A 27,031-nucleotide genomic window follows, 5' to 3' on the forward strand; every position below is an offset into this window, starting at 1 on the left:
GAGCGTGTTTGCTTCTTTCTTGCAGGAACTGCACAGGAGAAAAACAGAATAAGAGGAAACAACATAATTAAGATGAGATATTTTGGGCACTCACCATTGTACACAAGTTCAGAGAACTTGATACCAAGCCCCTGTTTGATCCTCCGCACCTCTTTGTCCATGGTAAAGGTCTCAATGTCTAAGTGGGCCTTCAACAGAACTGTACCTCCTGGGGTTTCATATATCCCTAAACAAACCAAAGCAAAAATCAACAAAACAAAGTCAAACTTGCACAAAAGACTTCAGCTGGGTTTTAGATGAGAGTGCTGGCACCTTTACAAGCCTGACTGCTCATGAATATCATATTTTTAGAGGCACTGGGATAGTGCACATAATTACTTCCAAGGCATAATCTTCACAGGCCATTCATAGCAACATAAACTACAAGGTCTGTTCATTTGAACTAACTGCAGCCAAACAACTACATCAGCCGTCTGACAGACAGGCCTTCACAGTGCTCACAAAACATGGATCAGCCTGTGACAGGTTAGGAGGCCCCTGTCAGCCCGGAGTCTGGACCACGGCTCTGACTACCCTGCAATTTACCCCCTCTGGACAGGGAGGGAGAAAAGATGAGGTAGATGACAGGAGAAATGAAGCTGTCACTTAAATGTCAGGTAAAATCCGAATCTGTACAAGCCTAAAGACCGCTGATCTGAGAAGCATTTATTTTGTGCTCGCAGGTAAAAAAACAAAGCATTAGTGACGCCGCTAATTGTCTAAAGCCTCAAAAAGGCTGCCGCAAGAGCGGCTTGTGGCTTTTTGGAGATCCTGGGCCACGGAGGGCACGTAAAGACATTTCCATTCTAGGCTCGATCAGATAAATGAGTTAAAACTGCCCCCGAACAAAACTCGGCTTAAGTGCTCCAAAAACAGAACTAGCTTCACGGAGAGTAGGAAACAATGAAACGCTATCTGGTTAAGCCCCAACAGTGGCAGTTTAGTTAGGCTTAAAGAAAGAAAATCCAGTGGCTTTGAGGTTTATACAGTCAGTGCAGGTATGCTAACCATGGCTGCAGGCCTGCAGGGGTTCAGGACAGGAATTTATTCTTTTTAAGCTGATCCTCTTTGACCCTTCAGGCAAACTGTTAGCTGAGCATAAACAGGTAGCGCAAGCAAGCGAATAAAGCTAAATATCTTCTAGATCAGGGGTGACCTCCTCAACATGTCCTGAAGTTCACCAGAGGCTTGGTAACAAACTAATCATTTGATTCAGGTGTGTTGACCCAGGGTGATATCTAAAACCTGCAGGACACCGGCCCTCGAGGCCTGGAGTTGTCCACCCCTGTTCTAGATCAAGATGAGCTGGTTAATTATTGGTGGGACTCTTTAGATGAAGACATTAAAAAAAAAGACTTTTATAAGTATTTTTAGAGCCAGCATCTTGATGTCTGACAGCAGTTTTTGACGAGGCAGCCCGCTCATCAAAAGATGAGGTCATTTCCGACTGCTTTTTGCTGAGGCCATCATGGGTGCACTGGTCAGAGGTCTGACAGTGTTTTGACAGGAGGGAAATGTTAGTCTGGCACACAGGCTGCTGAATGCTTTGTAGCACAGTGACAAGATTCTTGACAAACCATTTCAATCCTTGCCGCCTCCCTGACCCCACACAAATAAATATGACCCAACACAAATGACATGTCCCCGTTCAATTCCTCCCATCTTCTATTGTGCTAACACGAGTGCCGTTTCCGAGGACAGCAACGTGAACACTTGATGGTAGTTATTCAACCACTCGGGCACCTCTTGCTCCACCTCTTCCTATTGCTTCAGTGTAGGAAACAGCTTTGATCTTTTGTTCAGTCGAGGGGAGAGAAAAGTGGGCTTCCCATTTTCCAATTTCTACCTGCCAAGTGGTGCCACAGCCACAGTTTGTTGGCCAGTCAATTTGCCAATCATAGCACATAGTGTCGGGGAGGAAGAGGACAGTTTGTGTAAGCGTGTCTCGCAAGGCCAGGGCTGCTCGCTGGCCCTGTATATTTGCTGTGGTAATACATATAGAGACCTAACAAAGAAGCTTTTCAAGTTGCCTGCTGATGCCGAAGATAAAGAGACAAAAAAACCATCCTAGAGCGATGTGTGCGCAGATACGTGATCGACTGTGCATTTGTGTGTATCCACTGGAGCGTGTGCACCTTTCCTCTTCACGGTGTGTGTTTTCTGTATGTGTGCATGCATAAGTGAATGGAAGCAACTTTGGAGTCTATGATTCCAGGTGAACCACAGGAAAAACATTTCTCTTAAGAAGCGTGCTCGCCACCCGGCCCACTTTTATGGAAGTAGAACAGCAGAGGTGACACTTGAAGCATTCATGTAAAATAACTGCAAATTGGATGAAAGCTCTGGATGTTGAAAGGAAGGCTTTCAGTGCATGTAAAATTAAAATACTATGAGGCAGTTCAGAGTAAGTGCAAATATATGCACCTTACTGCATTTACAGTGGATATTATTGCTCAAGTAAGTCAGGAATGGTGAATCTGGCACAAAAAAAGAGACAAAGAAGAACAAAACATTTTTAAGTCTTACCTCGGGACTTCATGCCGATGAAACGGTTCTCAACAATGTCTATCCGGCCCACTCCGTGTTTTCCCCTAAGAGTTAAAGACAAGACTGTTGGATAAACTCCTAAATTATTTAGATCATCAAAAAGGAAGAAGTGCTCCGCCAATTCCCTAATTTGTTGACCTTGAAATTCCCTTCTATTCAATCTGTGTGACATTTTGGGCCACACTGCAGAAAACAGGTGGAAATTGTTGATTGAAAATGTGTGTTACACTTTTTTGCCTATAAAAGTCCACGAATAACACGCTCAGCCAGCTGCTATGCATTCCTTAACAATGGCCACGGGCGGCCAGCATGTTTCTCCAGCTCAAATATATTTGTGCAAACTATATATTTTAACATGTTTGAATAATATCAACACTTAGCAATAAATCAGAAATAAAAATATTTTGAAATATTTTACATTTTTACCTGCCCGAGTCACCTCATACATTTTAGCTGGAGTTCATCTGTAGTGAATACAGCCTGTCGTTTGTTCACCTCAGCTTGTATTGTACCAGGTGTCCACGCCTGTTTACTCTGAATGAGGCTGTAAAACAGTGAATCCCACTTCTCTCTGATGACAGCAATGCTGAGGTGAGTTTTTGAAGTTATGCTGAACTTTTCTATCAGTGAGCACTGCCATTAGCTGCTGTTAGAGAAACTTTCTTTGAAGTGGCTCACACACTTAGTGAACAAACTCTGATATGATGTGAGAATGCAACCAAGCTATTTGTCAGAAGGAAAGGGCGATTTTTAAAATACTCGAGCCTAACATTACCTGGAAGTCTCCAGTCCGAGGGTTGCATGTCGGATCTGCAATAACTAACTATGGCGGTACCAGTAATAAATAAGCATGTTTACCCACATTTTCTGTTGTTAGACCCCTGACTTGAGTTCAGGAGTCTTGGCTGAGGCTGAAGGTGACGAGAAAGAGAATGAGGGAGGAGAGAGAGCAATGATGACTGAGGCAGATGAAAGAGAGGAGGCGGAGAAAGAGATAATAAGAAACAGATAATGAAATGTAGAAATATTAAATGGTCATACATAGTTTAAAAGACCTACTCATGATCTTTAAATTAACACTTGACACTTAGGTGTTTTTAATTGTTATCAGATTTCCCTTTTCCTTCGAAATTCTCCAAAATCTGGAACATTCCAGTGGAATCCTATTAGAGGACAGAGGGCTAATAGAGCTCCAGAAACCAGGGTTGTGTCTGGCACAATGTCCGCCTGCTGTGACTTTATCAGAATTATACTACAAATGTGGAGGCATAAAACATTTAAATAACACATAAATGTTTATTTTACCTGAAGTTAAACTCTTTTATTTAGAGATCGATAAATTACTACAAGTGATTCTTGAAGACCCTTTGGCTCGCAGCTACTTAATACTGAATGAACAGCTTCTACAGCAACTACAGGAAAATGACACCTGAATGTGGCCCATACAGCTATTGTTTTGGGGTGCTTGTGTCAAAGAGCAGTAAGAATTCAAATAAACCCAAAATATCTTGGGTAGATACACACCAATCATGCAATCATAGGAATGCATCATCAACATCATTGCACAAGTTTAATAAAAGCACACACCTGTAGCATCTGGCTACAGATTAGGGGCACTGTTCGCACAATGATGCATTTGCTTGGTAGAGCATGTCCTCCACTGATCAGAGACGTGGTTTGCTGAACCCCAGAGTTGCCCCTGATGTATTAATCAGAGTGTGTGTGTGTGTGTGTGTGTGTGTGTCATCTTAAAAATCTTTTGTAATAAGAAAACAATCTGAGTGCTTAAACTCAATAGAAATGTGCTGCATTAGTCTGAAGGTCTGAAGTTAAGAATTAAAGAAAAAAAGTGTGTGTAAAATAAAAATCACAGGAAACACCTTGAAACCCAAAAGCAGCAGAGGAAAACAGTTTGTTCTGTGGTGTCGCCTGGTTCACCTTCAGTATTTCTCATTTACGCTGACAGTTGGAAAGCAGAGAGAGGAAACAAGGCTGGAAGAGAAACGCAGGAGGGAAAACTGGTGGAAGTTGATCCCAGGGCCAGCAGCGACAGACATCATTCTAGAGGTGGTAAACTTAACCACTGCTCCACCTCTGGGGACACGATCCTGATAGAGAGGCTTACTTACAGGCGTACACAGAAGGTGCGTGTTGTTTTGAAGCCACAGAAAAATGCTTACCCGATCTCATTGAGGTAAGAGAAGACATCCAGTGCTGTGTTTTTGGAAATACCATCGTTCATATTGGTCACCTTGACAGGAACACCTGCAGGAATAAAATACTGATTTAGAAAAAAAGATTTTTTTTAACACCAACATAGAAACAGAATCATAAATAGTAACTAAAATAGCTTTGATGCAGGCCGTTATCCATCCTCTACATCATGGTTTCTTACATCTGAGATTCAAACAGAACAAAATTGTATCTATAGGCTGATATCCAAGTTCTCTGTTTTTCTGATACAACAAAGAACAACTACAGCAAAGCAGGCAGCTGATAAATTAATGTAACGCTCAAAAACACAAGAAACACATCAAAGAATCAAAGAGTTATAAAGTTTACTTTCACAGTCTAGTTTAAAAAAAATGTTTTGGACAAATGGCTTAAAAAACAAATTATTAATTTTCACTGAACAGATATAAAAACAAAAAAAAACAAAGGAGAGTTTATCAAATCTGCTGACAAGCGCTTATTATCTCAGCCAGTCAAATAAATAGTCTCCAGCTAAAAGTGAAAGCCATTACAAAAGGAGATGGAGAGAAGGGCTAATAAATTCAAAGGCCCGTCTCATATGAAAGCTGTGAAATTGTGGGCTGGCTTTACCTAATTCAATTACACACACAGCTTTGTTACCCATACTCTCTTCAGCTCAGAGGTTTTTTTCCTTCTCACTTCTTGTGTGTGTTTTGCGCATGTGCTGGAAGCTAAAGCACCTGCACTCATCTTCCTATTGCTCTTTAGACGCCCACGATCTCTCCGCACACTTAACCCAAGTGCGCATCAATCACTGTCATAGACCTGCTTATTCGTGGCCTTTGATAAAGCAACGCAGGCCAAAGGTGGAGGTGGAAGGAGGGGGGGTATATATCCTTTTTAAGACTACGCAAGGAGGAAGCAGGACGAAATCCGCTGCGCTGTCCATCCCGTGGCCTACACACACTTGAGCGTGCTTGCAGTTGTCAGTCAAACAGCTTTGAAGAGAAGAGCAGCACTTCTCTGCTTTTCAGCTAGCGTTTGCTAAGCTCTAATGGGACTGACATGTGAGGGACTTGGCTAATTTTTTTAGACAAGGGCTTTGTTGACAGCCCATTCTCATATCGCGGGAATCATGGTGGCTCCCATGGAAGACGAAGAAGAAGAAGAAGAAGGGGAAGAAGAAAAAAAGAGTGAAAGCAGGAGAGGGCAGTGTGTTTTTTAAAAACCTCTCCTAGATATTTAATAATTAGATTAAAAGTTTAAATAAATTAGCTGAGCGTCTGAACGTGGGAGTGCAGGGGTCGGCTCTTTTCGTCCTTGCGCTGTTCTGGGTTCTATCATTTACCGAGGGGGTATTTTTCCACTCATGATCCCCTTTCTTCAGTTTCTTTTCTTTTTTTGTGGCCTAACAGTGCAGACAATGGGAGCGCAGACACAGTTGTAGGAAAAATTACTGCTTTACATTTTTCCTCTGTGTCTCTTTTTCCTCCTTACCTCTTTGGCAAGAAAGGAGGGAGGGATGATTTTTTTTTTCACTTAAAAAAAGGGGAGAGGATTGGGGGAACGGAGCGTTTGACGGGGGTAGAAAGGTTCCTGTCGTTAAATATTCTTTTTTAATCAGTGAGAAAACGTTGGTGAGAAAGGCAGGGATGAAAAGGTGGGAGGGGGAATGAAATGAAACATTCTTGTGCTGATCTTGTGCTCAGAGGGAGGAGTAGGCTTGGGCCTTTGTGTGGACAACTAAAACAGCTTTTGTCATAGAGCGCTCAATAAAAGGCACAGAGAATATGTGTGAAAATGGAGCACAGGCATGCAAAGGGCCCGCGAAACCAGACCGGGCTTTTACTAGAGCATCGCTGTTTTACAAAAGCATCTCCAGATAACCGACGCCGAGCAACTTGTTTCGGAGTTAAACATTTCTTTGGGGGAAACTGGTAAAGAGAGATCGGGGTATCCATTTTCGTTGCGGATCCACTGAAAGGCATTTTCATTTGCTCTTTAAAATTTCCTGCTAAACTTTTGAACTTCCCTTAAATTACCCTTATAGCTTATAGCTCATAAAGCTGCCCACTAAGTCTGTTCAATCAGAGGCGCTAGTGTCTCCTCAGCCTATTGATGTTGCCGTAGTTCAACCTCGACCGAGGAACCACGATGAAGGGACATCTGTGCCATTTGCCCCAGGCTTGGATGCGTCTTGCAGTTTTCTTTTTGCACAAACATGTGACACTTTCTACTACTCACCCTGAGCCTCGTAGCAATATATCTAATGAGCGTTCCCCTGGCCCCTCAGGGCTCAATGTATTAGCTGGAGTTAATGCTTCCGGCCTGTGTGTGTGCCCCCGGGTCAAACATGGCAGATTGGGACCAAGTAATGCTGTGAGGGGTTAGGGATAAGACTGGGTGGTCAGAAATGGTGATAAAGTGCAGCTGAGTCAGCCTCAGATCTGTAGCCCTACAGCTGTAACCATCAGTGTTAAGTAACAAGATGAGGTACGGCCTGCAGTGGACAGTGAGCGATAGTGGACGCGACCTCTTAACGATGATTAACAGAAGCTCCGAAATGTTTACATTTAACACATTTTTTGAATGTTTATGCATGACGTGCAACAGAATGTCTCCAGGTTTGATGGAGCAACACAAAGTAAGGCAGAGGCCAAAGAAATGACACTAAAAACACTGCGTGATTATCCTCCATATAATTCACCTCCTTCTTAGAGGTCACCACAGTGGCTCATCCGTCACACCAACCCTGTGCAGGTCCTCCATCACCACATCCATTCTTCAATTATTCATCAAATACATGGCAACAGGTCAATTGAATTGTCTGTTTTCAATTCGCATGATAAAGGTTTCACCTCCGAAGTATCACAAAAATCGAGCCTTCACTGTCCTTCAGTCATCTTGAACTTTTAGTTCACTCTTTAATCTTCTCCTCCCTCGATTACTCTTACTCGCTCTTGATGTGCATCTCTCAGTCCTCCTTAGCCAGTCTCCGTTTAGTGCTGAACGCATATTCTCACACATTACAGACCTTCTTTCTTCCCTTCACTGGTTCCCAGTGAAATTTATTAACATATGAAGCTCTACATGGACAGGCCCCTGTTTCTTTTATTAGAGCTACTGAGACATCATCGCTTCAGCAGACTTCTCAAATGGCTGAATCAAGGTCTCCTAACTGTTCCACCCTCTTACTTTAGAGTCAGAGGCGAGACTGCTTTTGAGACTGCGGTGCTCAAACTTTGGAAAAGCCTCCTTCAGCCTGTCAGGCCGGCCAAATCTGTGATTTGCTTTAAACGGCTGCTGAAAACTAATTTTTACAGGTTATCTTTCCCTTAATCTTTTTCTCTTTACTCTGGACCATCGTTTACATCTGTTTGTGTGTATGTTGGAATGAATATGTGACTCCATGTTTAATTATTTGTCTGTATCTTGGAACATGTATACGTATCTTTAATGTGTAGCTTTCATTCAAACTGTGAAAGACTTTTTACTCTGTGTTTTGGAAAGTTCTATACAAACTCCTCCATCATATACATGAACAGTACTGTGTAAAGGGCTTGCACCTTCCCTGATTTCTTTATATTTTGCAACAAAACTGTGGGAAAAGGTGCAGCAATTTATTAAAAGATGTGCAAACAGAAACAGTATAAAAAGTACATGCTTCTTCTTCTTCTACACTTCTTATTAGGCAAGCTTTCTTGTAATGTATTCAAATAGTCTTCAGGAATAGTTCTCTGGGCTTCTTTAAGGACATTTAAAGCTCTTCTGTGTGTTGATCCTACGCCATCTCTGTCAAACTGTTATTTTGGGCATTTTTCAAAGATTCAGCAAAAGAAATTACAGCAAATTATGTGTTTTGCCACCGCGTGGTAGTAACAAAGCACCCAAATATACCATTTAAAACAGTTTCTTTGCTAAGCTGTCTGTTATTGTAGACAATACAGGTGTCTTTTTTAAGCTTGAATGACTCACTGATCATTGGCTTAACAAAAAGCGGTGTTCTGAAAATGGGCAGATACAAGGGCGGAGCTGAAAATGAGTGAAAAAGCAGTCAAAGAAAAACTTTGAAAGAGCTTTAAAAAAAAAAAAACCTGGAGACCTATTACTGAAAACTTTCAAAAATGAAACAGAATAAAAGCAAAAAGAAACGATGGGTGGCTTAAAACTTTTGCACAGTACTGCAAAAACAGGTAAAAGACAGATGCAGACTGATGGAGGGATCAACAGGTGACACATGTGGCGAGCCCACAAACCTTTTTTGAACTCTATCTCCAGCACATCTTGGACATTTGGAGAGTCTTCTGGGTTCTTGGTCATCAGGTACAGGTCAGCCGGTGCACGACTCTGAAAAACACACAAAGGCACACACTCACTCTCTCCATTTCACACACTTCACTCCCTGAGAGGAATAACTCAGACCTCTTGAGACCTCATCAAAAAGAAAAAAGAAGAAAAAAACAGTATTAAGAGACTGTTGTGTGAGGACACGGCGGGCAGAAGAACAGAGGGAATGATGCGTGAAAAAGAAGAGACCTGAAAACGACATCAGGACTTTAGTGAAGACAAAAAAAAGGGGGAAAAAAATCAATGTTCCATTTTTCTCCTCTATTTGGTTTCATTTTCCCCATGTGGCCCTGCACCACAGGGGAAGGCGAGGAAAAGCAGAACACAGCGAGAAAGAGTGGGAAAGGGCACGAGAATGAAATTACTCACATCCTAAAGAACAGTGTATACCTGACAAGTGAAAAACACAATAAAACCCCACTGATGCTACGACAGCACCGATCTGAGCAGCAGCTCTGCCCGTCTGAGAGAATCTGCCGACTCTATCGTGTTTCTGCCATTCTCTCACTCTTCTCTAATCTTCCAGTTTTCCACTTGTGATTTTCTGAGTGACGTTTCCCCTTCTGCTTTATTTTCAAATGAAGAATCTTCCCCTAAATGGGCATCGCACAATAAGACCTTCAAGTCTACACCCTAAAATCCACTAAAGTTGTCCTCGTTGACAGACATTTGTCGTTTTTCTTTTTTCCAGCTGGCGGGAGCCGGGAGCGATTTCAGTAAAGTCACGGCTGGGAACTAAAAGAGCGTGGTGGTCTGACGTGCCTGCCCAGCGATGCACCCCTCCAACAATTACACGGCATTAGGACAAGATGATGGCCAATGTCTCCTGAGCTGAGGCAAATTGCAGGGGGACTATGCAAAATAACCACTGGGTGCATTTAAATGGAAAGCTTTACCAGACTCTAAATCATCATTCAATAACTAATCGGCATCCGCTCGCCGCCTGTCAGTGAGGAGAAAACGAGCAGCGCAATCACTTTCCTTCCTTTTAACTAAACACCGAAATTGACTGGGAAGGCGGCTGTCTTCCTCTCCTTCATTTTCTGCCTCAGTGCCCTGAAAGATGCCAAATGAGAGCGAATGGGAGAGGGACAAAATGACTGCCCTAAAAAGCCTTTTGATGCTTACTCTTGGAGAGGGAAGAGGGAAAGAGGGAATTAATCTTTTTCTAACCTGCAAATGCAACACAGCACATGAGAGGCACCAGCTGGAAGAATACTTGCAGGTGGCGGGATGCTACACTACAGGAAACCTGTTGTTTATAGTTTTTTCCATTTATGGTCTTTTAATTATCATTTAATTAACAAGAAGTTGTTCATTTAGGCTCCCTGCTTTTGTTGTTGAAGAACGTCCGAGTTTAAAATAACCACTAAAGTATTTTCACACGATCAGCTAAAAAAAAAAATCATTAATTTAAAAAGTATAGTAGCAGTAATGTGATGCCAAAGCTGAGAGCTTGAACTTACATACTACTGAATACAAAAAAGAAGGGGGGAAAAAAGGAAACGTAAAGGGACAGGGTTGTTTCCAGTGAGCGAGAGATCAATGCATTTCAATTCAAACCCCCTGCAGGTGGACCTGTCCCAAAGCCGTGGCCCTGAAAGAGAGGAAAAGGTAGAGATGGCGAAGGCGGGGGGGCGACGGGGTATTGGTGGGAAATGGGGCGTGAAGCGCACCATCATGTAGCACAGAGCAGTTCCTTTGGCAGTCTTTGCTTCTGCGATATTGTTGTGCTAAACGTGGCCCGGGCAGCAAAAGGAGAAGGCTGACGCATGAACTTAAAGCAAGTAAATTTCTATCTTTCCACTTATTAGTCGCCTCATTGGTTTTCAATCAAAGCCAAAAAGGGGCCAAAAGAAGCAGAAATGGCAGGAGGAGAAAGCAGGATTTGGGAAGAGAGCAGGAGAGGATGGTTTAAAAAAAAAAAAAAAAAAAAAAAAAAAAAGAGGGAAAAAAGAAGGAAAACATGTTTGGCGCAACAGATTGGAAATGATCCTAAAATCACCACGTTTCAAGTCTGTCCTTCTCCTTAAAATGCAAACATGGCAAATTGAGACAAGAATAAAACAATATGCTCGTGTTGTGCTGTAGAGATATTTATATTCATAGCGCCCTTGGATAGTGTCACATCCTGGGCTGAATTTAATGAGGACAGCAGGCGCTTGTCTATGAAGGCAAAGCTGCGATGATGACGATGCTTAGATGGGCGCAGAGAGCACTCGCCGAGTAGCACAGGTCAGGCTAATGAGACCTGAGAGCAGCGAAGGCGCATGACAAATACTGACCTCTTTGCTTCAGAGCGCACACTGACATGTATACATACACCTACGAGCCCACTTCCTACCCCTACAGGCAGTCCTCCGACCATCCATCTTTCCAGCGATCAAATGTGAACGGCAGCAAACAAGTTTTCATTTCCTCTAGGTGGGCAGGGGCACGGCGTTTCGCTCCTTTACTCCTGGTCAACGGGAGCAGTGGGCCATCAGCTCCCGGATCAAAGAAAAAAGGAAAAAAGAAGCAGGCCTGGGGAAACTCGCTGACAGAGGCTATAATTAAGACCGAGGTGATGTTTTAATGACTCAGGACGAGTGTCAAGCTGCCTCAGGGCAGACTCTGACTGCTCATGTGCGGAGGAACGAAGAGAGCGGGGACAGTGAGGAAGCTTGAGGATGTGGAGACATCCAAACACAAGTGCCGGATTGTTTACCACACATGATGGATGACAGAACATAAGAGGTGCTAAGCAACAATTAAAACCTCAGCTGTTTTGCCAACAGGTGGTGGTCTATGAAGTCAAAAAAAACATATAACAGCACATAATATTTGTTTATCGCCTTCCTAGTTAGCATTTTGTTTCCAGAAATGTAATTAGGCAAATCCTAGGCATTAAAACCCTGCACATTCATATTCATTACAGTCTCTAATATCTCTTCTTAATTAGTAAAGAATAAGCAGGAGACAAAACAGACTACACCTTCATGTTCCCAGCAACACCAGAATCTAATAACTTTATAACAACCACTACATCAGTGCACTTATCAGATGCATGCCAACAGTCTGCAACAGCTAGCTAAAGCTGGCATGAATGCATGTCTTCACATAGGTTAACGTTGCCATATGGAGATGAGTAAACAAAAGCCTGCAGCCTATTGTGGTGTAGGTGACCTGGTTTGAGGTTATCAGGAAGGATACAGTGTTAATCACAGAGTAACCTGAACTGCTGACGCTTATCTACAGACGAACATATGAGCGACCATTTGGATATTTTCTAATCTGACGGTGTTCAGCAGAGAGGGACCATTGTATCACAGATACAGAGGGGGGGGACTATTGTATCGTCTGAATAGTCGCGGCCCGACCTCAGCCTTCAGGGCTGTAACTGGAGCAGAGAGACAGGCTGGTACAGAGAGCAAGGTGACCTCTATCAGATGACCTTCAGGTAGATCAGAATGTGACCTGCTGGTTTAAGAATTTGGAGGGGGAAGTGGCTTTTTTGTTTTTACCCCCCAAGTTTAAATTGCACTGGTGTTTTTTTTTTTTTTTAATTAAAATGTTAACAAAAAGACTTGAAAACTTTTTGCTTTTTTGTAAAGAAATTTCTACCTAGTCCCACATTTCAGGCTCTGGAGTAATATATTCAAATCCTTTTACCACTTCAGACCTCGGTGCCATAAATATTTCATTGTATTTAAGGCCATGAATCGATTCAATATCAGAGAAAAGGTTCAGCACAAACCCCTCCCGAATGAACATGAACACACACACACACACACACACACACACACACACACACACACACACACACACACACACACACACACACACACAATACCATCATCATACATCGCTATGCTATTGAGCTAGTTCGTCTCATTCTTTTCAAAACATTTCTCCACAGGACGGCCACTAAAGAGGCAGCGGAGGGGTGGGAAAGGGACAGAGAAAGACAGCAAGAGATGGAGGTCTGTGAGTTACAGTGGCCCTGCCCCTGCATCTCCGCTCCAGCAGCGCAGGACCCCTCGCCTCCCTGTGACACCCCGTCCATTGGGGACTCATCTGTCTGGCGCACTGTCTTTGTACTTTACTGTTACTGGTGACATTTTGGTGTCACGGTGTCATGATGAAATGGCTCCCCTCCCACGTCGCAGCCTGCGGCGGCGCAACTAGTGGAACAATGAGGTCCCGAGGAGTTGGGGTTGGAACTCAGGAGGCCCCAGCTGGGCGCAACGCCCTAACCCTTCCCCCTCCCAGGCTCCCATGAAATCGGGAATTAGTAGAAGCGTTGCTGACGACAAGTCAGTGTCTGTGTGTCCCAGGCTCTTCCCAGGGCCTGGTGAGGACCCGGGGTGAGGAGAGACAGAGGCACAGACACAACGACCGAGGGATGGGAGCTCTGGGGGGCGTGGGGGGGTCACTGGGGGCAACCTGTATGTACTACACTGACCTTTAACCTTGCAGAGATCAAACCCTTGACTCACCCATGGCACTGTGGGAGAGTGAGTCATGTTTGTCTCTGGCAGGGCTGGCATTGGTCAGTCGACTGAAGGGAAGGTTTACTGATGTGTCCCTCCGAGTGTCTGACACATTTAACCACACGTACACACAAAAACGCAGCATTAGGTCTGTTAGTTCGGCGTGTGCGCATGAGATGGATGCTGAAGAGATGACTCACAATGGTCAAAAATGAGATGTACGTCAAGCGGCTTATGCAGGTTTCTTTCTATTTCTCACGATCAATTTCAAGAACAGGTACTGATCTGAAGATGATGTCATCCTTCAGAAGTTTAGGCAAAACCTTACCTTACCTTTTCAGGTTCACTTAAATTGTTTTTGCACCTGTGCAAAACTCTTCTGATCAAAAACTCTTCTGATCAGCTCTTGTTTTTACAAGCTTGAACAGGGGTGTCAGTGAGGAAGGTTAGAAAAAAATGCCTCAGACAGTCTGCACAAAACAATTTTTGGTCTATTTTCTTAGAACAGTTACAGAACAGCATATTAGAAGGCATTTCTTTAGTTAACAAGTATTATACTGTAACAGCTTTAATATAAATTCAAAATTAACACAAGTAAGTCCCTGCAGGATTAAATATAAAAAATGATGAATTATGTTTCCTTTTATTAAACATTGCGAGCTTACCTTGGGATTCTCCAGGATGCCCGACTCGTAGCTGTAAAGAAATTTGAACAATTAAAGTTTCTCACTGGAAAAAATAAAATAAAATCAAAGATTCTGAAATAAGAGCTAAAGAAGATGCATCACACCAGTCCTGCTCACCTGATATGCATGAGGTTGGCGTCCATGCTCCAAGGTGCCCGAGGGGTCACAGGCACAGGGATGCCATGCTCCTACAGTTTAACAGCAAAAGAAGCTTTTAAGTTACATCCTGTGAGCGTGACTTGCAAAAGGGTACGTCTCCACTGAGAAGGTTCTGACTGAAGGATTACAGACAAAGACATTTTGTGTGTGTGTGTGTGTGTATATATATATATATATATATATATATATATATATATATTTATTTATTTATTTATTTATATTTATTTAATTTTATTTTTTTAAAGTAAAAAAAAAAAAAAATCTGCGCTTTAAGACAAGGTACATTTCACAATTAACTCACAGGCTTGCCTGAAAGGTGTTGGCTAAACATCATGACCACCCTCTAGTGGGAAAAACTGGTCGGCCCATCATTTTTTTTTGGATGCGACTACATCGACAAACGTCCACCAGAATACAAGTAGTCCATGTAATTTAATCTGAGAATCTGAGGTAATAAATAATTAAACCTTTCAATACAAAATGTTCGTTATAATATAGCCTCTAATCTCCTTTTTTGGTAGTCCAGTGCATGCTTAATAATTGTTTTTTTCAAAATAATTCAGGACAATGTTAATGTCACTATTAAGTGGATGGTACTTTTAGGACTTGGAGATTTGATCAGGTAATTGTTAGGATTTTTTTTAGTCAAAGGCTGAATCTGTACCTTGAAAATGTTAACAGACCCATTGCTATGAAAATAAAGGTGGTAAAATAATTGTGTTTCTGACATTATGCCACTGACGGAGTTACCCTTGCATACTCCATCAAGTCCGTCCTCCCCCGGAAGCGGTTGTAAAACTCGGGTATCCTCCAGGGTGCGATGATCTAAAGAACACAAACAGAGAAACTCTTTCCAGCTATACTGACATTACTCCACAGTGTCAGTAAATTACATCCACACAATAAATAAACAAACTCACCTTGACCTCAGGGTAGAGGGCATAGCATGTTAGCTCAAAGCGTATCTGGTCATTTCCCTGAAAAGTGCAAACAACAGTTCAACTCGATGTTTCTTGTGTTACTTGTTGTATCAGTTTACAATAAACGCAGATGATTAAAAGTGCACAGCAGGGCCATTGCTAACATTTTTAATCATTTATTCATATTTTCACTAATAATCTGCTTTATTTTTTTTATCTATTAAGGGCCAGAAAAGACCCCAAACCCCAAGTTTACATATTCAAACAATTAGTTTTCCCCAAACTACATCCTAAACTCAAAAATGCCCTCCATGTACTATCAAAGACAGTAAAGAAAACCAAATGAATCACAGTTACTATGCAAAAAAAAAAAAACCCTTAAAATGAACTATTTTACTTCACACTGACTCAAATTTTTTAGAATTGTTGATTACTTTTTGTGTTAATGGATGAACTGATTAAATTTTAGTTGTTTCTTAGTTGTTAGTAGTTGTTTCTCTACTGTCTCTTTCTATAGAAGCTTGTTTCTGACACTAGAACAAAAAAATCACCTACTAAACATTTTTTGTTATCTACAATTTAGAGTTTTGGATTATTATCCTAAAATTTAAAAATAGTTACTTTTGGCTTACTAACTCAATTTTTCTGTGGCTTAAACAAGCTTCCATAGTTTCCTCATTATCAACACAAATAGTAAAAGAATAAATGGGCTGCACTTTGACACACGAGGCAGGGTAAACCCTGGACAGGTCGCTGGCCTCTCACACAGCTATAAGAAGTTACAATGTTTTAAACCTGTACTTTAACTCCATGATGTGGTTTTTGACTCCATCTATAGGCAACATGTGGACACTGCATTTCAGAAAAGACGTACAATAATAGAACGAAAATGTATTTAAAAAGTACAACATGTTTTTTAAAGGGTTTTTTTATTTTCCAGAAATATATTTGAAAATATATTATGAATCCCAGAAAAATCTCCATAAATTTGCAGTGTAAATATACAGGAACTATTACTAACGCAGCTAAATTTGTGCTCTGAACATACATCGGGTCAAATCGGGATATGAAAACAATAGCATGAAAGTGTGGCTAACTGCAGTAAGTCTAAATAATGAGAACATCACAAACTGTCACTTTCACAACCTAGGCTGAGAAAGTTCTTGGCATGCAGCCTGAAAACATCTTCATCTGGTAGAGCTGCAGTCAGGACACTTGAACTTTAGATGACTCAAAGTTGTCCTGATCTGTTAAATTATCAACTCTGACCAAATAAACTCTGTGCTCCTATTTTACCATTTGAGCTGTACGCTTTTTCCCATTAAAAAGGCTCACTTTAGAAATAAGACAGCTGTTATTCAGCTGTAATGCCTGTTTCTTTTCAAAGGACTAAATAGAAAGGGTTTCTGAGGAAGAGGAAGGGTAGATTTTAACTTTGTAGTCTTATTTAGGTTAATAAGCAACTGTGCAAAGAGAGCTAGACCTAGCTAGACCTAGACCTAGCTAATAAGTCTGTACTTTGAAATTGGTTGGGATCAAAACACCTCAATTTTAACTGCCATGTCTGAGGCTTAATTTATAATAAGAAAGCTGATGCTTTAGTCTTGTTTCACAAGCCCTGCATTTGCTTTTATGTCCCTGCTCTTCAAAAAATAAAGATGTAAACTTATTCCCGGAATCACATTTGCAGATTTTGGACATTTTTACCCCACACGGCATAATTCCATGCCCATTGTCTCACTTACCTTTCCAGTGGCACCGTGTGAGACATACTGGGCTCCCTCCCTGCGTGCAATCTCCACCTGACGGCGGGCAATGCATGGCCGTGCTACCGCAGTGCCCAGCAGGTATCGGTCTTCATAGACAGCATTGGCCTGAACTGCAGGCCAGATGAAGTCCTCCACAAACTCTGTACGAAGGTCTTCAATGAAAACCTGCACAGCCACAGAGGCGAGGACACAGAACAGGGCTTTGTTAAAATGGTTCCATCATGTCATTTGTCCAGAAGACTGACTGTGACTCTGACTGTGGTGCTGTTAGAAGATTTTCTACATTATACATTATAACCAAATCTCTATAATACAATATAATCAAGTAAGCCTTATATTCTAACCAAGTATGCCTTATATTTTGTGTGTTCATATATTTTCACATAACCAAGCCTATTGTTGAAGAATCACCTAACCAAGTCTATTGTTAAAGGAAAACTGATGCATTCCTTACTTAAGTGTCTGAAATGTTTGACAAATGTTTGACAGCATGATATAATGATGCATTCTTTCCTATAATGTCTGTGATGTCAGATAAAGCATGATATACTTCTGTATTTTTATCCCAGTGTGTGAAAGATCAGATAAGTTGATTTAATGTTTAACCTCTCGTCAACATCTGTTAAAAGAGGAAGTACTATGTAACCCATTTTTGCCTTATAAATAAAGCAAGCGAGCCTGTGCTCGGAGTGTGTGTCTTCTCAGAGAGACATTCACCCGTGCGCACGTTTTCTAATTACACTCTGAGTCGGTCTGCAGTTGTCTCATTTCTCTTACTTGTGTTTTGAACAAATGTCTACCCCTGACAGGTGCAGAATCAAGCACTGCCTTGCTAACTCGTCCGTGAAATAAAATCCTAATGAAATTAAAAACAATTTTCCGCCTTTACAATAACTGCAACACTTCTACATCTAGAAAAAAATATTAGTATTGGGATCAGTGCCAGAAATCCAGGATTAGTCGGGCTGTGCATAAGCATTAAAAGCATTGTAGCTGACATTCTCTGATGTTGCTCACGCTGCAAACAAATCCTAATCAAATACAACATCCTGTTTCACTGACACTTACCTTCTTTGCACCAAGGCTTTCCGCCTTTTTCCGGGCAGCTTCAAAGTCTTCGTCTTGCCCGATGTTGGCCTAGAAAGACAGAAAAGCGCTTTGAATGTGAACGTTGATGTTGAAATCTCCAGGGGAAACAGGATGAACACAATAAGAAGATAAATATGCAGGTTCTCTAGTTTAAATTCTTCTCTAAATTAAATGCATCGACACACAGAGGCACGTGCCTACCAAAGTGTTATTTTTGACAGTCCACCGTCTTGCAGTTCAGATCACGTCTGCTGAGGAGATGCAACAACTGAGCGTGAACGCCACTCGAGGCCATGAAGAGGCTGTACTGATCTCCTGAACTGAGCAAGGGACTATTTTTCTCACATAGTAAAGTGAATTGTAGCTGCTCTAAAAGAACCTGCATATTGCAGTAATCATACATGAATTATACTTGCACAGTGGCACAGTAAACCCTCTCGGTTTTTGTTTATGTGACTGTTGTTTAGCAAATTCACGCAAGTGCGTGGTTTTGTAATTTCATGAAACATTACACTGGATCATGTACTGGATGAGTGCCTTCTTTTACTCCACTGAAGAGCTAGAGCTGAGGTGTACATCCTGTTCAACAGCTATGAACCTTTGGCTGACACCCACCCCCACTGACCTAAAAAAAATCACTAAATGAAGTTAGACAATCGGAAAATCTGCCTATTGTGCAGTTCTGAGTGGCTGTGGGGCAAAACGCAAATCCAGGCAGATTTGAGCTGTCATTATGAATCCAAACCTTTTGACCCATGCAGAGATACCCAAAACGGTAGGTCTTGGGGTTGTTTTTATAGATTTTTTTAATAACAGACCACAGTGAACACCTGTAACCCTTTATAAAGCCAACTGTACAACCAAAAGGACACAACATGCAAAAGCCTGGCAGCATAAAACTAAACCAACTGTTGCGTGCATGGCTTCAAACCTTACCAAGTAGGTGATGACATCATAACCCTGCTCCTTGAGCCAGACCAGAATGCAGGAGGTGTCCAGTCCACCACTGTAAGCCAGAACCACCTTACCTTTGGACATGATGAGTGCTTTTTGCTGAAGCAGCCAAAGAAGCTGTCGAGTGGCAGGGAAACAATTACATTAATTCAATGATTACATAACTATTAACTCGTAATGACGAAATGTCAATTAATAACCCAAATTCTGATCGCTGTCCTTGTTTGACTTAACAGCAGGTCCCAACAGACCATTAGTTCAGATAAGTTGTGGACAATTCTTGATTTGGTAAAGTTTCCAAGGTTAGCTTGGAAAACTTCCAATATAAGGTCAGATGCTCAAATATGAGCATTTTCTGCTCACAAACTTTAATACCAGCTATTGCGCAGGCAATTGAAACAGATCTTGAGTTAATAAGGCTGTAAGGAATAAATGTTTTGACCTCAAGAGCTCAGTGAGCATGTAATTTCTTTCTTTCTGCAGAGTCAGTCTCCTACAGATCTCCAAACTTCATGTGGCCTTCAGATCAGCTCAAGAACAGTTCGTAGAGAGCTTCATGGAATGGATACATCCATTCTACAGTCCATACCCCCACCTTTGTAGGAAGACAGGGAGCCGAGGTCAAAACTTAGGCGCCATAAGAGAGAAAGAATGTGAATATTTAGGCTTTTACGACTAGGTGGGGGCCACTAGCGGCTATAAGAAGCTGAGTAACACGTCACCATTTCGAGACTCGCTGTGACCCTCTGCAGGCAGGTCTCCCTATCATGATGGTCCTAATGCTCTTAAGTGTTGAATTGTATGGAAATAAAGTATTGTTGATTGAGCATAAATACACCGAGTATTGTCCTTCCTTCAGCCCAAAGATTCAAAGAATTGGGAGATTTCAACACTACGTAGTGCCAACTGTAAAGTTTGGTGGAGGGGGATTATGGTTTGGGCTTGTCTTTCAGGAGTTGGGCTGGGTCTCTTAGTTCCAGTGAAAGGATCTCTTAATGCTTCAGCACACCAAGAGATTTCATGCTCCCAAATTTGTGGGAACAGTCTGGGGATTGTCATTTTCTGTTTCAACATGACTGTGCATCAGTTCACAAAGCAAGGTCCAAAAAGACATGGATGAGTGAGTTTGTGTGGAAGAACTTGACTGGCCCGCACAGAGTCCTGACCTCAACCCAACAGAACACCTTTGCGATGAAGTAGAGCCAAGACTACGAGCGGGCCTCCTCGTCTAACATCAGTGTCTGACCTCACAGATGCGCTTCTTGAAGAATGGTCAAAAATTCCCAACAAACACACTCCTAAACCTCACGGAAAGCCTTCACAGAGGAATTGAAGCTTTTACAGCAGCAAAGGTCATGAAATATCACTCAAGTTCATATGCGTGTGAAGGCAGATGAGCGAATGCTTTTGGCAATATAGTGTACTTGCAGTTGCTGGAGTCAATTACTTTTAAAGCTGAGTTACAATATCTTATGCACTAGGGCTGGGCCATATTATACCGTTCACGGTAATACCGGTATAATGTTAGGCAACGATAGGAAAATGAAATATCGCGATAGAATGGGAGTAAAACGCGCATGCGCAGTGCCTTTGTTTTCATACGCACATGGCCGATTGTTGAGTGAAACAGATGAACCAGAATTGGTTTGTAAAAATGGTGCAACTTCCGTGATGTGGAACTGGTTTGGTGTTTGTCCGTCAGATACACGACAAAGCACATTTTTTTGCAGAACATGCAAGCGGCCGTTGTTATTGTCATATTTGTCGGACTAAGATGCTCTTAAATCTGGGAGTAATCTGGGTCCTAAACTCCATATGCTTCAGGTCAAACAACACTGGAGCATCACTTAGAGTTAAAAACTGTCTAAATTCTTTCATCTTTAATAAAACGATCAGCATTGCTGCTTTACCAGGTGTAACTATGAAGTTTAACTTCCAGGCATCCATGAAAACTAAAGTTATTACATTTAACGGAGTTAGACGTTAGCAGGAAGCTAGCGGAAGTTAGCTCGCTAGTTTCGCTAGTTACCTAAGCATGATATAGCATGTTCTGACTGAGAGATTTCTGAAAAAAATCAAACGTACAGTTCTGCTATCACTTCCAACATAAATGAAGACAGGAAACTAAACAGCAGTGACGTTTGTAGGGTTACTGAAGTTGGGCTAGCTGCTATATAATGATGTGCTACGTGATTGCTAGCGACACAGCTATGTTAGCATAACATAAACAGTGAAGCTGGAGGACGAACACTAACACTTTTCCACTTATAAAAGTTAACGTGAAGGTTCTTCATGGTTAGAGACAAATGCAATCGCATGGCAGGATGTTGTAAACGGACCAAACTTCAGTCAGGAGAACAACTGAGATAATCCATCCACAATATGAGGTTAGTCATTAATAGACTGCAACAACATGGGAATAGAGCAGCTGCCAGAGAATTCAACATTAATGAATCAATGTTACGGAAGTGGAGGAAGCAAGAAGAATGAGTTTAATAAAGTTTGATTTATCTGACTGCTTTGTTTCGCTTAATGTGCCTTATAATCCCGTGCACCTCATGGTCCGAAAAATACATACTGCACACTGCAGTTTAATGTTGCAAAGCACCTCTTTTTAACTTCAGTGGATATTATACATGGTTATGCTCAGGATATGTCAGCCCATTTCTACTGGAAATGCCTTTTGGTTAAACTTTCAGCAAGGAATTTGCATTTGCACTGTTACATTTTTATAAAGCTTTAATGTACATAAAAACCAGCTTCTTGTTTAAGTGAAAATAAATGGAAGGTTGTCTTTTTGCGCTAGTAATGTTGTGGAGTTGTATTTTGTCTCGCATCAATTATATCGTCGGTTATATCGTTATCGCAAATTTTCAAATATATATCGTGATAAATATTTTTGGCCATATCGCCCTGCTCTATTATGCACGCATTTCTTTGCTGGCTCAGTGCTTCTTAAAATGAAATCATTGTAGACTTAACAAGTACTAGAATTAGTATTCTCGTAATACCATTAGTGTTAGGGCTGTGCGATATGACCAAAATCTCATATCCCGATATAAGAATTCTATCGTAAATCACAAAAATGTAACATTTTCTGTAAATTCTGTGAATCTCGGGCAGCTTGTCTTGCGGGAAGTGTTTCCAGCTGTGCGTCATGTAGCTGGAGTCGAGTGTTTTAACCGATGCATGAAACGATACATTTTTAGACATAAGTTGTAAGGGCCGCCGTTTTCTTTGTGAGTATTTATTACACGGCGTGCTGCGGGGAAAAGCCTGTTCTAACGTTTGAGTCTACGGTTTATTTTTTAGCACCTGGTGGCTCTTTTTTACTTCTCATCTGCTCTTTCACGTGATTCCGTTTATTTTGAAAAGTCTCAACAGGATCTTGAGCTTTAATGTGAAAGGTTTATGTGGAACATAAACAAGCGGACACGCGATGCTGTTACCGTCGTTGTTGCTTCACAACGCATAAAAACAGGCGCTTGTCCGTCCATAGTGTGGTTATATAAAGAGAAAGAGAACTTTCCGAAATTAATATAGCCACGATGAAAAAATATTGCCATAAACAGTTTATTTTGCGACACCACGAAACAAACGATAGCGTAAAATGAAACGATAGACATTTTTATATCGTCATCCGATATATATCATTATATGAACAGCCCTAATTAGTGTTAATATTAATTTAAGCAACTTTTGAAGTCTAGCTGGCAGTATATATAGCATTTTATTGTAGATCGTGACATACATGTGGCAAGTTAAGGAGGACCACAGAATTGTGCTTGTGTGAATGTGATGTTTGTTTTGTACATATAATAACAGCGTGCTAGCATTGGTATATTCTCTAGTGATGTGCGATACCACTGATTTCCTTTCCGATCCGATACAAAGTTAAATTCAGGGTGGTATCGACGATACTGATCCGATACCGATACTTTGTACAAAAACGTATTTCAGTTATTGTATCTCAAATTATAGCATCATAATGATTACAGGACATCGGATTACTTGTTCTTATCGCTTAATAATGCACAGTTATCATATAGAAATAAAAAAAAAACTGAAGTTGTGCGCTATTTGAACACGTTGCCTGCCTGCAGCACTAAAGGACTCCGTGAGAGACGTCCGTCTCGCCCTTGCAGCACCTGTCCATGTCCACTCCTCCTCTTCAGTTCACCTCAACATAAGCTCGTCATATTCTTGTGCTTGATGAGGTTAGTAGTGTTGCCAAAACACCTCCCTTTCTTGCCACATGTATTGCAAACTACGTCTCAACCGTTTGTGGAAGTAAAATACGTCTGCACATGACTCCATTTATGCTCAGCCATTGTTGTGAGTGTGCACAACAAGGGGCTGGACACATTTATACAAACATATGTCACGACTATGACAGGCGGAAGACTAAGTAGTTCCTTCCAATGTAGACAATCCAAATGATATAGTTTATTTGCACTCTGTTCCTGTTAATGATAACCTACAAATTTACCCTAAATTACTAAAATATCGATATTTTAATATCAGTATCGATTCTAGAACATAAATGACTGGTATCGGAGGAATCGATATTTCAGTATCGATCCGCACATCACTAATATTCTCATGAATGTGAAAGTAAAGAAGAAATGACTTTACATAAGCAGAGGCAAGTCCTTCCCTTTTGTCAGACGAGTCCTATTTTTTCCCCACGTAAATAAATTTCGGAAACAGGGTGTGGTTTTGGGATACAACTTGCACTACATAATTACTGTTCTTTCAAATACGCCGGTGCTAAAAAACACATTTAAAGAAAAGGTTTAACAGTCGCAAGAGAGCTCTCTACAAAATGTTTTCATCCTACTGGCGTGAATACATACTTATTACCGACACAGGTATTTCTGGGAGATGTTGCCAACAAGGTTTAAGGGGCGCATAGAATTACCACAGCAACTGAAGTCACCGGCGACTGACGGCAACCTCCAGCTAAATTCACAACGCTCATTATGATTGCGTAACTACCCTTACAGAGAGAAATAAACACATGTACATGTATAGATAGTTTGTACTCACAGACACTTGCAGAGGGTTTCTTTCTAACCGAAGAGACGCGTGTGTCTGTCGGTGAGGAGCGCAGGAAAGCAGCAGCGTGCTCGGTTCGCTGACTCTGCTGTACGGTTTGCTGCCCTTCGCGACACGTTGCGTCATCCACAGCAGGCACGTAGCGTGTTCGTGTCGCTTTGACCGCCCTGTGTCAGCAGCATTTGTTTTATTTAAGAATTTATGGGAGCACCAGAGCTTGCTCAGTAGATACACTGGCATTTAAATGTAATCAATCTGAAATTCATTAGGAATCCATTTCTCCAGATTTTGTGCAAAGCAGGGAACGAAAATACATACAAGTAGGGAATTTGCAGGTGTTTGCCACAGACCAGGGATGTGAAGCTCATATTACATCGTGGGCCACTTTGATCTTATGTGGGTTGGACCAGTGAAACCCCCGTTTTGTCAGTGAAAATGAATTTAAATACACATTTGATGCCCAGAGTATCACAATAAGAACAGGCAGTGCAATTTCTCTACTATTAATCTCTACGTTTAACATTAGGCTCAAAACATTCCTTTTTGCTAAAGCTGATAGTTCAGCAACAGGACTAGGCTGCTGGGGGCTGGTTTCTGTTCGTTTCCACTCAGCTTTTTCCCCACTCATGTGTTTATACTGTATATCCAAGCTCCTTAGACTACGACGACCTGGATGACTGTGAACCTTCACAGACATGTGTTTATACTCCACACCACTCTGCATTTAATCATTATTGATTAAATTGGTTACTAATCTCCGGCTCTCTTACACAGACTGTCTTTTGTCCTGTCTTCTTCCCCCCTTCCCCTTACCCCCAACCAGGCAGTGCAAATGGCTGCCCCTTCCCGAGTGTGGTTTCACCTGAGGTTTCTTCCTGTTAAAAGAGTGTTTTCCATTTCCCCTGTCGCTTAGTGCTTGTTCATTGAATTGAACTGAATCAAACTGGATTTCAACAGCATATCCGATTTAAATTTGAGTTCATGGGTCTGGAGCAGTGAAACTCGCCTTTCTGTCAGTGAAAAAAACATTTCCTACACAATCCTGGGATATGTTAATACAAGAAAAAGAAACGCATTGTAAATTGGAACAGTATGTCTCACTTTTATACATAATGAAGAATATATTATAATGAAGAAATGTTGCTGTAGTCTATGAAAGAAAACAGCATCACTCTTTGACCTTAAATTGTTAAAAAAAACAAAAAAACGAAGAATAAAAACCCCAGATGTATAAAATGACAGAAAAAGTTCTGGTAGCTCATTGTACAGACTTTTCTGTAATTACAAGCCAGAGAGTTTTTGTTAATTCACATACTTTACTTGTTTAGTTTTCACTGTGAAACAACTCTTAAAAACCTCTGACATTTCAATAGTGTTAAAAAAAAAGGACCTTTTTTGTCATTTAATTATTTAACTATTACTTCATTACTCTGGTGTAGTATGAATGGTCGTGGGGAAGGCCTTTATCAGAAAAGCTGTAGTAAAACCTGTGAAAATATAGTTAAAAGTCCTAAATTTATGCCCTCCTTCATATTTACCAAAACCGTCCAGTGGGCCAGATTGCAGTCTTTTGCTTGGCCCATTCATGGGCCTTATGTTTGACACCCAGTCTCTGCCTCTAGACATCAATGGGACTCAGGTGAAGAGTGTTGAAAGCCACAAGTTCCTTGGCCTTAATATAAAATTGACCCTGGGTTTGGACCACGAACACCACAGCTACGGTGAAAAATGCCCAGTATTGGCTTTATTTCATCACTCTGCTCAGAGAGGCAGGACTGAGCTGCACCCTATGGCTCCAGCCTACAGAGGAGTGATCAAGAGCATCCTCAATACTGTCATCACTGTCCGCTATGGAAAAAAAACACACAGGCACAGGAGAAGAGTCTCCAGAGAGTAATAAAGGCTGCAAAGGGGATTATGAGGACTGATCTTCCATCAATATGCAGACAACGCCACAAGAAGTACACAACACATCGTCAGAGACATCATTCGGGACACACCCTCCTCTGACCAAAACAATGAACATATCAGCAGAGTGGACAGTCTGATTACACACACCACATGCTTCCACAACAACTTCTTTTCTACCAGTCAGACTGATGGCAAAAAACAAAACTAAAGCACACACAAATTTATTTTGTGCAATATATATCTTCATTTAAGTGTAATACAGGATTTGCTGTTATATACCTGTTTATTACTAGACATAGTGTCAATTAATAATCAAGTGTGTCCTTTGTTTGTATATATTTGTGTTTATTTGACTTTAAGCTCTGCACAACATGTCCCATGTACCCAGACCTAGTGTATGTGTACAAATGGCAACCAAAAGATTTTATCTCCATCTTACCTGATACCACTGAGAGAGATCATTGTTCTCATCTGATTCCTCACAAGTTTTGATTTTTGCAGGCGTCCTTGTCACTGCTGGTAGCAATCCAGCACCTCCACAGCCACTGTCACTCTACCACACTGCAGTGCCAAGAGTGTAGACGAGAAGCCACAGAAGAGGACATTAACCATAGCAGAAGGACATCAAGGACCAGCCATGGCTGTTTGCCATGTCAGAAACGTGGCAAAAAGCCCCAACAACCATTAGTGGGACCTGTGCACACAGATCAGCTCCATGCAAATGCAACTGGTATTTGTAAGAGAACTATAGAACTAGCATATTCACCATTGGTTCTAATTCTTTTCACAGAGGAGCACAGGTTCAGTTAAAGTGAAAAAAATAAGCCTACCATCCTTAAAATTAGGCTTAAGGCTTTTCTGCTCAAAGTGTTTTTTCAAAACACTAT

At 41.4% G+C, this 27,031-nt stretch overlaps 1 protein-coding gene across 4 annotated transcripts in view; it reads right to left on the bottom strand.

Moving 5' to 3' along the window:
- ass1 (argininosuccinate synthase 1) overlaps positions 1-27,031 on the bottom strand; it is a 51,460-nt gene that overhangs the window by 6,953 nt on the left and 17,476 nt on the right. Inside the window, exons 3-14 of one of the 4 annotated variants that reach the window (XM_085463806.1) lie at positions 26,584-26,705; positions 19,158-19,292; positions 18,201-18,269; positions 17,109-17,297; positions 15,364-15,420; positions 15,194-15,268; positions 14,402-14,472; positions 14,264-14,294; positions 9,036-9,126; positions 4,767-4,851; positions 2,566-2,630; positions 95-226 (exon numbers count right to left, since the gene is read on the bottom strand). In XM_085463806.1, coding sequence (XP_085319932.1) covers positions 95-226; positions 2,566-2,630; positions 4,767-4,851; positions 9,036-9,126; positions 14,264-14,294; positions 14,402-14,472; positions 15,194-15,268; positions 15,364-15,420; positions 17,109-17,297; positions 18,201-18,269; positions 19,158-19,259 — 967 coding nt within the window. In that variant the 5' untranslated portion in view covers positions 19,260-19,292; positions 26,584-26,705. Of the gene's footprint in view, positions 1-94; positions 227-2,565; positions 2,631-4,766; positions 4,852-9,035; positions 9,127-14,263; positions 14,295-14,401; positions 14,473-15,193; positions 15,269-15,363; positions 15,421-17,108; positions 17,298-18,200; positions 18,270-19,157; positions 19,293-19,617; positions 19,771-24,224; positions 24,460-26,583; positions 26,706-27,031 lie in introns of those variants that run through there. The other 3 variants (XM_085463804.1, XM_085463807.1, XM_085463805.1) reach the window with 3 other exon arrangements.

This window comes from Copadichromis virginalis, linkage group LG7 (assembly GCF_057382275.1).
Source record: "Copadichromis virginalis isolate Kocher_CV1m ecotype Utaka linkage group LG7, C_Virginalis_male_GT1.1, whole genome shotgun sequence".
Lineage (NCBI taxonomy): Eukaryota > Metazoa > Chordata > Actinopteri > Cichliformes > Cichlidae > Copadichromis > Copadichromis virginalis.